We start from the raw sequence: 10,156 nt of genomic DNA, 5'->3' as shown, positions 1-10,156 counted from the left end.
GAAAATATATTAAATTAAACATAATTTACTATAGTTAAGATGTATAAATATAATTATCAAGTCATGTAAATTTATTTTTGACGTAGAATATATTTAATAAAAATTTATATCTTTACTGGTTACATAATGACATTTAAATATGATATTTAATATTTTATATTATTTATATTATATTTATTATATGTCAGATCATTTATATATTTTTCAATTAAATAAAAGTAAGATTAAATCTAAAAATTAATCCAATCCGTTGTAAATTAAACCAGATAACATTGAATTAAAATTTTAATCAAACCATTCAACTACAAATTAAGAATATTAAAATAACTGCATCAAATGATTTTTCTTAATAATCAATCAAATACACTCAGCAAACATCCCTAGTTTGGACAACTTAAACGCCATCCTGTTATTTTCAATTCAGTTGCAATCAAATGTGCAATTATTGAGTAAAAAACTAATAAGCCTGTCCATTAATTTCAGTCATTCTTCTTTTTCTTTTTTTTTTCACTTAAAAATAAGTGAGCGCGTTGCTCGTGGTCCTTTCTCTATATTTTATTTGCTTTTCTTATTTCTTTGCCTTTCACATCCCTCAACTTGATACAACGTCTCATATAGGTACACATAGAACAGAGCAATGAAGCATAGTTACCCACATCAAAATCTCAAAAATGGTGACCATAAAAGCTTCTCACACTGTGGCTCCAAATCAACCAACACCCCAAGGTCGATTATGGCTATCTAATAGTGACCAAACCGCACGCCCGGCCCACACACCAAACCTTTACATCTACAAAGCAAAACACAACATCATCGAATATGACATTGAGAAAATGATAGACTCTCTTAGCAAAGTTCTAGTGTACTACTATCCAGTAGCTGGCAGATTGAGCGTAACAGAAAGTGGTCGAATGGAAGTGGATTGCAACGCAAAGGGAGTGACATTGATCGAAGCCGAAACCGCAAAAACATTTGATGATTTTGGAGACTTCACACCCTCAGACTCCATCAAGGAAGAACTTGTTCCAGTGATTGATTATCACTCTCAACCTATAGAAGAGATTCCTTTGGTATTAGTCCAAGTAACAAGATTCAAAGGTGACCGAAAACAACAAGGCCTTGCCGTTGCAGTGGCTGTTTCTCATCCTGTGGCTGATGGGTATGCTTGGATTCACTTCATCAACACATGGGCAAAGGTTAATAGAGGAGGCATGTTAGATCTTAATGACATGCCATGTCTAGATAGAACTATACGCAGATCATCGTCGTTGTCATCACCGCCACCGCGCTTCGATCACCCTGAATTGAAGCCTCTACCATTTAAACTAGGCAAATCTGACAGCACTGAAGAGCAAAATAAGAAGACAACAGCTGCTGTATTAAAACTCACATCAGAACAAGTGGAGATGTTGAGGAAGAAGGCTAATGAAAATGAAAACCTATCAACAAAGCAAGGGTCAAGATCAAGACCTTGTAGCAGATTTGAAGCTGTGGCTGCACACATATGGAGATGTGCATGCAAGGCTCGTGAACTAGATCGCAATCAACCAACTCTTGTTCGGTTCAACGCCGATTTTCGCAATAGACTAACCCCTCCTCTCCCGAGAAATTATTTTGGGAATGCATTGGCGGCGACAGTGACACCAGAATGTTATGCTGGAGAAATCACATCGAAACCGTTGAGCTATGCCGCCCGGAAAATGAGAGAAGCGGTTGAAATGCTCAAGGAAGAATATATAAGTTCACAGTTAGATATTGCGTTGGGTGAGGAGCAATTGGAGTCCATAAAGGCTTTGTTCTCGAGACAAGGAGAGCGTAGGAATGCCCCTTTTGCAGGGAACCCTAACCTTCAAATCACGAGCTGGATAAACATTCCACTGTATGAAGCAGATTTTGGCTGGGGAAAGCCTGAGCATTTTGTTCTGGGATATGTGTGTCCGTTTGACAGGGGGATTATTATTCAAGGTCCAGAAAATGATGGTTCTGTCATTGTCATCATGTATTTCCAGATATCACATATGCAACTCTTTAAGAAATTCTTCTACGAGGATGTATTCACTTCAAGGTTGTAATTCCTGGTTGTTGCAGATTGATCCATGAGGATCAATGTTGATTCACATCAAGCTTCTTTTGTGTTATAATTATAATAAATGAATGGGTTAATTATGTTTTTGTTTCATAAATTTTGCATAAATGTCTCTTTTAGTTTTTAAATAATTTTTTGTGTTTTTGTTCTTATATTTTCATCTAGAGGTCTTTTTTTTAATAAATAAGAATCAAGGAGGATATTAAGATATTTATAACACTCACACACTTTACTTAATCAATTAATCAATTAAGTTAGACATATTTGCTTTGTTCTGAGGAATGTCTAAAAACTATTTTATATTACACTACTCTAAAACTAAACTGAATTAAACTCAAAAAAAAATTGAATTGCTTTATAAAAGCTAACCTGGAACTGTTTCTTAAGTTCAGCTCTATAAAACTAAGCTGCTAATAAAAATAGAATTTGGTGCACTAAAACCAAACTGTTAATAACATAGCCTCCTCTCATGCGGTGCCTGCTACAAACAAGATGGTTCGTTGCTTAAAATTTAGAATTGTATAATGTCCTTTAATAGGATATGTGAATCTATCATGAAGTTCACCACAGAGACTCTTAAAATTTATTTTAGACCTAAAAAATGAATGACTGAAATTGATATTTGTGTAATAATCTATGGTGGGGTTTGAGGCAAATAAATTCAAGCCGAGATGGGTAGATGATAAAGCAACAGATTAGGACACGTCGCAGTAGCCTTCAGAAATTTTGTTCCATTCAACTAGCACACTAGGACAGTACCCGTGTCTCACTCGACTGATTATGCACATTTATTAATGTGTAAACAGTATAAGGTTTTATTAAAAAAATTATCTTGTAAATCTACAGTATAATAGTAAACAAATAAGTTAAGTGTTAGTCTGTTAGAAAATGTAATATCATACCAACAAAGAGCAAAATGTGATTTGGAAATCATCATGTAAACGATGGTGAGTAGATGAAGATTCAATTTAACTTCATAGAATATATTGAGCTTATCCCCTAATTTGATCATGGTATTCAGCCAATTTGTGTAATAATCTATGGTAGGATTTTCGGCAAATAAATTCAAACTGAGGTTGGTAGTTGATAAAGCCACAGATTAGGACACGTTGCAGACTTGCAGTAGCGTTGAGAAATTTTGTTCCATTCATTGTCAAGCAATGTTGTCAGTGATTCTATCCACAATTCTATTTCCTTCGATATGGTTGACTTCACCATGGCAACAACAACCGCAACGAGGCAATGTAATTAATTGAAGTCAGAAATGCAGAATAAGGGAAGGTGTATGGTGTGAGGAAAAGACCATGGGAAAAATTTGCAGCAGAGGTCAGATCAGCTCAGAAAAAGAAAAAAAGACATAATTAGAGGCAGTATACAATACGTAAATGACAAAATAAAAATAAAAGAAGTGGAAGACTTTTTTTTTTTGGTGCAGTAGGAAAAAATAAAGTTAGACTATTGACAAAAAACTAAAGCAAATGATGTGGCTTGTCAGAGGTGATCTTCCTATTTTGTGCTTTTGCCTTCTTTTTTTTTGGTAGAAAACAAAAACGCCCATGGAAGCTAAACTATGGACAACAAATCAAGTCCTTAAGCAAATAAATCCCATCAAAAGATTTACTCCATTCTTGTGATTCCGAGTTTCTTCACGAACCCCACCCCTGCAAGGATTTCTTTCTTTTTTTCTTTTTTTTTATCGGTAAATAAAATATTATTAATATAAGTAGGTATAAGGGGTATCACAACCCATATACAAGATAAAAAGAAAAAGACTCAAACTGAGACTAAACCATCCCCTGGTTAGGATAAATTTATATGCACCCAACACATAAATGCATACTAACCACGATGTGAAACACGCGACAAAAAATCATTCTCCCACCTATCTAATTGTATCTATCTTATACAGACTCATAAACACCTTCAAAGGTCCTTTACAAAAGATATAATTAAATGCACTACACTTTCACGCAGCTCCATGCTATAATAAATATTACACCACCAGCTTGAGCATAGTTCATTGGCCAGGTGTTAAGGACAACGAAATTAGCCACCTCCCCTGCCTATCCATACACGCACACAGAGGCCACCAACTTTCAAAACTTCCTGCAACCCTCCACAAGATGAATTCCACATGTCAATGATTTTATCTCACAGAATTCCACAATCACTATCACCGAAGTTGCATACATGCAGTATGATCCAATGACCACAATACATATGAATACTCAAATGATTTAATTCTACTCTTCATCGAAGACCAAGACATAAATTCCACTTCATCAATTACGGATTGAACATCAAAAACCTTATATTTTGGAAAATGATTTCATTTCTTTTCTTCCAAATACACAAAATAATTGCACACCACACAACATACCATTTTTCTTTACCTTCTTTGTTCTTGATGTTAGTCACATGTTGCCAAAAAATGATCCTCCAGGTTTCTTGGTAAAACAGTGTCAATATTTATCCAAGAAAGTAATGTTTCCAAACCAAGTCCACCTTTGAACATGAGAAAAGAGTATGTGAACAAGTTTCTACCTCACCATGACAAAGGGGACATAAAAACTCTTGATTATCAAGTATAATGCCCCCTTTTTTTTAAGATTATCCGGTGTTGCTTTTCTATTCTTAAGAATCCTCCACACGAAGCATATCACCTTTGGAGGAACTTTTAAGTCCCACATTGAGGAGAATAGCTCATGTGTTTGAGACATATAGTGTAAAGCTTGATGGGCTGAACTCACTATATTTTCCACCTGGCTCCACCTCTCACCATGACTCATCAACAAATTTTCTCACTTCGACATTTGCCAAAGAATGATGAAACTCTTCTACCATATCAATTTTCCACTCGAACCATCGCCTCCTCCACTTTCATTCCTCACCCTCTCAGTATCCCATAATCAAACCACATTCGTGATTCTCCCCTCCAAAACCACCCTAAGATTCCTCCACCATATAGATGCACTCCTATTAGTATTCACATACAATAAATCCCTCCACCCACCATACCACCATACCACCATACTTTGCCTTCAATATGGCTCCCCACAAAGTGTTTGGTTGGTGGAACAAGTTCCACCTCCACTTTGCTAGGAGAGCTTCTTTGAATAGCCTCAAGTCCTTTACCCCATGGCTTTTAGGACAACACACCTCCCTCCACCTTACCCAAGCTATTTTCCTATACTCTCCCCTTTTCCCCCACAAGAAATTCCTAAGTACACTCTATATCTTCTTAACAACACTACTAGGAATCCTAAAGAAAAGAGGTAAGGATGAGAGTATTGAATTGATGAGGCATATACATCCCGTCAATGAGAGTTGCTTGTGCTTCCAAAAGGATAACTTCTTCACATACTTGTCAATGATTAGTCTCCAAGTACTCCTCCTCCTTGGATTGGCACCAATAAGAATCCCTAAATACATAAAGGGAAAATATAACACTTTACAATTTAAGACTCCCGCCAATGCTTTCCACCTCAAGGTCATCCACACCAATTGTACCGCATATACTCTTGGAAAAATTCAACTTAAGCCCCTAGGCTAGCTCAGAGCACCTCAACATACTTTTATTGACCTCCACATTTTGGATAGATACTTGTGCAATAAAAATAGTATCATCTGCATATTGGAGAAGATTAACTTCCACATTTCCACACATATACCCCTTGAAAATATTCTTTAAAGTAGTCATCCTCATCATTTCACTCAAACCCTCCGCTACCATTTTGAAAAGGAAAGGAGTTAATGGATCCCTTTGTCTAAGCTTTCTATGGATGTTAAATTCCTTAGTAGGATTTTCATTTACCAAGACAGAAATAGAACAAGATCTTAAACATTCTCTCATCCACCTAACCCATTTCTCTTGGAAGCCCAATCTCCTTAACATGTACAACAAAAAAAATTCCAAGAGACCGAGTCATATGCCTTTTCATAATGAACTTTTAAGATTATACACTTTTTCTTTTACCTCCTAGCTTCATCCGCCACCTCATTTGTCACAACCACACTATGGAGGAGTTTTCTATCACCCAAAAGGCACTTTGTCTTACATCAATGACCCTTGGAAGCACTTTTTGAGTCTCTTTGCAAGTACCTTGGCCAAAATATTATACATTCAACCCACCAATGAAATAAGTCTAAACTCTCCAACACCTAGTGGTTTTCTACTTTTGGAATTAAAGTGATGAATGATGGATTGCCACCCCTAGGTAGAACACCATAAGAATGGAACTCCCTCATAAACCTCATAATATCATCTTTAAGAACCTTCCACAACACTTTAATAAATTTGAAACTAAAGCTATCTAGGCCTGGGCTTTTATCACTTTCACATTTCCCAACCGCCTCTTTGACCTCTATTTCCCCAAACACGCATTCCATCTCCATATTGTCCTCCATTGTAATTGTTGCAAATGGTACACCATCAAGTGAAACTCCATTCCCCCTATCACTTGGAATCTACTTTGGAAAAACTTCAGCACTTCTTCTTTCGCTCTCAAAGGTTCTTCCACCCACTCTTCATTCAAACTCAAGCCCCTTATTGAATTTTTCCTCCTACTCCACTTTATGATGAAGTGGAAATGTTTTGAATTACTATCTCCCTCCATCATACACCATGCTTTTCACTTTTTCCTATTCAATGACTCAATATGTCCCCCTAACTATCCAAAGAGATTCTTGCAACTCCTTCTTCTTAGCCACTTCCTCATTACTCAACTTTTTCATCTCCATTTTTTTCTATAGCATTCATCTCCTCCACAATGCCATTGAAATTCATTTGTTAGTTACCAAAATGTTCTACATTCCACGTCTTCAACTTTTCTTTTAATCTTTTCAATTTTTCTTTCAATACATAGGCTCCCCACCCTTGGACTTGCATTTCCCTCATTCCTTTTTCACAAATTCCACAATTTTTTTTATCCCCTTACCAACAATCTAGTACCTTGAAAGGTTTGGGTCCCCAATTGATTGAGACATCCTTCAATAACAAAGGACAATGATATGAGAATGTTCTTACCAAAACATATTATGAAGACCCTTGCCACATAGTCATCCATTCTTTGGTCACCAAAACTCTATCAATGTGGGTACTTGCATGTCCATTTGGCTTGAACCACGTAAATTTTTTCCCCACTAATGATATATCATCCACCTGCATTGCTTCTATGAACTCATTAAACTCATTTGTTTCCACTGTCCCGTATGAGGCTTCACTAATACATTGTCTTTCATTTTGACCCCTTACATAATTGAAATCTCCAATTAGACACCATAGATTAATGCTACTAGAGAACCTTCTTATTTTTAGCTCCTCCCACAACTTTCTCTTCTTTTTCATCTTACCCAAAGCATATACATTAACAATAATAACATTTTCGCCTTTCTCCTTCCAAATCCCTTGCATACCTAGATATCCTTCCCCATAAATGAATCTTCCAACCCAAAGGCATCTTTTTTCCACATACTCAACAATCCCCCTGCCATATTCATAGACAACTTCATAAGCCATCTAATATCATTACTCCACCACAATGCATAACACACACCATCCACAATATCCTTCCTCTTTGTTTCTTGAAGGCATAACATTTGTACTTGCTTTTCTCCAATTACCTTTCTCACACTTTTCCATTTCACCCCCCCCCCTCCAAAATTTATCCCTCTTTTTCCATTTCAATCATATTATGAATAATTCCTTCTTCCTTCCCCCAAAAGGTGACTCCTAACTGCCTACCAATGTTGTATAGTCTCTTGGCTTCCTACACATCCTTGATCAACCAAAATTTACTATTGCATCTCTTGATACATCCATATGAGAGATTGTTACTAAGCTCCAAACTCAATGCCCCCAACTCCTTCTTTCTCAAACTTTCTTCTCTTGTTCTACACCACACACCTTCCTCTTCCCCCCTACTTGAACTACAAATTATGTTTGACCTTCCATGGAGGAAACCACACCTAACCTATTGTTCAGAGAACTCATGCTATGGGATAATTATCTTCTCATTGACCTTGTCACCCCTATTACCTTGATGCCTCTTATCGTCAAGAACCACTTGCCTAGACATTGGCTTAAATACAACCATTTTTGTAACAGATATAGGAACTTTAATTTTATGGTTACTTGTCTTATTGCCCGGGATATAGTTCTACACTTTGTTCTGAAACACTTTGACCATGTTGGTTGCTTGCACACTTAGGCCCTTGTTCGTTTCTTTTTTACTGTTAACTTGGGCTTCTTTGCTTAAAGGTACAAACCTATTTTGTGTGTTTTCCTCCAATTTTGTGTGTTTGTTGCCCACACATCTCTCCCGGGACCCACTCCTCATTCCACATTATGACTTATGTTGCAAGTATCGTTCAACTTCCCCCTCTGGTACCTCACTTCTATTCCTTTTCTCTAGGCCGTCACACTCCACCTTCCCTTCTTCATGTAGCTCACTTGAGACTATAAGTTTCTGCTTACTTTCTAGCACCACCTCCCAAGACTTACTATTTGGACGTTCAATTTCGTTTATCATCCCCGACAACTTATCCTTGAACCCTTCACACTTTTTGGGTAATTGCAACCATGAAGGACCAAAATGATAACTTTAAAGCGAGAAAACACAAGAACGCCATGGATCAAAATAATATTTTAGCCTTAAAAATATCATCACACATTCATTCATTATATATGCCCTCTTACAATAACAAATTTTAGAGACCCACTCTCACAATGAATGATGCACACACAAACCTCTTTCTTTTTCATGCATATGCCCCAAAATCCCCTCTCTAATAACACATGCCTCCCCTCACACAAGAAAAAAAAATTGTGCTCCATGCTAATATGAAAAACACTTACAATGCATTAGGGATGTTAAATGAATCATCCTACCCCAACCCTTTGTTAACCTATCAAAAAATAGGTTAGATTGTGTTAAAGTCATTTTAACTTTGATTTGAATATCTCAATCCAACTCAATATGTAATAGTTACATGTTAAGTTAGGTTGACCCACTAATTATTATTTAAAAAAACTTAATCATCAATTTGGTCCTCTAATTATTTTAAAGTGTTCAATTAGGTTCCGATATTTAAAAAAGCTATAACCATGTCCTTTAATTTTCAAAAATACAACAATCAGATTATATATACTTTAAAAGTTAGGACAATTATAATATCCATTTTAGTGCTCTATGTTTTGTTTGTCATAGGCTTGCTGAAAAATAGATTGGATTGAGTTAAACCCATTTTTTCTATTAAGTTGAAAATAATAATGCAACCCATTTTTTAAAATGTTTTATTTTAAAAATCAAATTCTATAATCAAATATAATTAAAAAAAGAGAGGGAAAAAAATGTTATGAACTAGTAAATAAAGAAAATACATAAGATGATCATAAAAATGTATAAAATGGGAGAGGGGTCCAACCCATTGAGTCAACTCAACTCAATCTAATTAACCCAGATCGAATTGACGAGTTGGGTTATACCAATTGGTGAGTTTGAATGTATACAACACATACCAACACATTTGGACAAGTTATGCAGATCGACCATCAAGTCAAAAATACTCATCATATTTCAAAAGGTTATTGCCTTTATTTAAATAATTTAGAAAATTTTAAATTAATTTAGTATTTATCTTTTTTTTTTACTTGGACCTTTTTTTTTACATGCTTTCACTTTATCTTTTTAAGATGGTCTCTTTTACTTGATCTTTGTGGAGAAAATTGTTTGATAACATGTTCACATGAAAAGTGTTTCACCTATATTAGTATCCTTACATATGAGACTACAATTGGTCATTTAGTATGTCACTATTTAATTCTACAAAATAGGCAATTAGAGATCAATAATAGCTTAAGCATATTTTCCATTTGGTTAATTTACTCTACATTTAAGTTTGCTAATTTGTACTAACATTATACATTTGAAGTTGCATTGTAAACATCTATATTAGGGATAGTTGACAAATTTCATTTTGTTAATCATGTCATCACTAAACTAACTAAATTTAACACGAAGAACTAAAAACAACACTAAGAAAATATCAGGAATCTTAAAGTATCAAAAT

At 35.5% G+C, this 10,156-nt stretch overlaps 1 protein-coding gene across 1 annotated transcript; it reads left to right on the top strand.

Moving 5' to 3' along the window:
- Positions 1-520: 520 nt before the first annotated feature.
- Positions 521-2,166, top strand: LOC100788434 (spermidine hydroxycinnamoyl transferase). The gene has a single exon (XM_003553065.5). It carries the CDS (start codon positions 672-674, stop codon positions 2,070-2,072), a length of 1,401 nt encoding a protein of 466 aa, XP_003553113.1. The 5' UTR covers positions 521-671; the 3' UTR covers positions 2,073-2,166.
- Positions 2,167-10,156: the final 7,990 nt, after the last annotated feature.

Source organism: Glycine max, chromosome 18 (assembly GCF_000004515.6).
Source record: "Glycine max cultivar Williams 82 chromosome 18, Glycine_max_v4.0, whole genome shotgun sequence".
Classification (NCBI taxonomy): Eukaryota; Viridiplantae; Streptophyta; class Magnoliopsida; order Fabales; family Fabaceae; genus Glycine; species Glycine max.
This window is presented reverse-complemented; position numbering and strand designations above follow the sequence as displayed.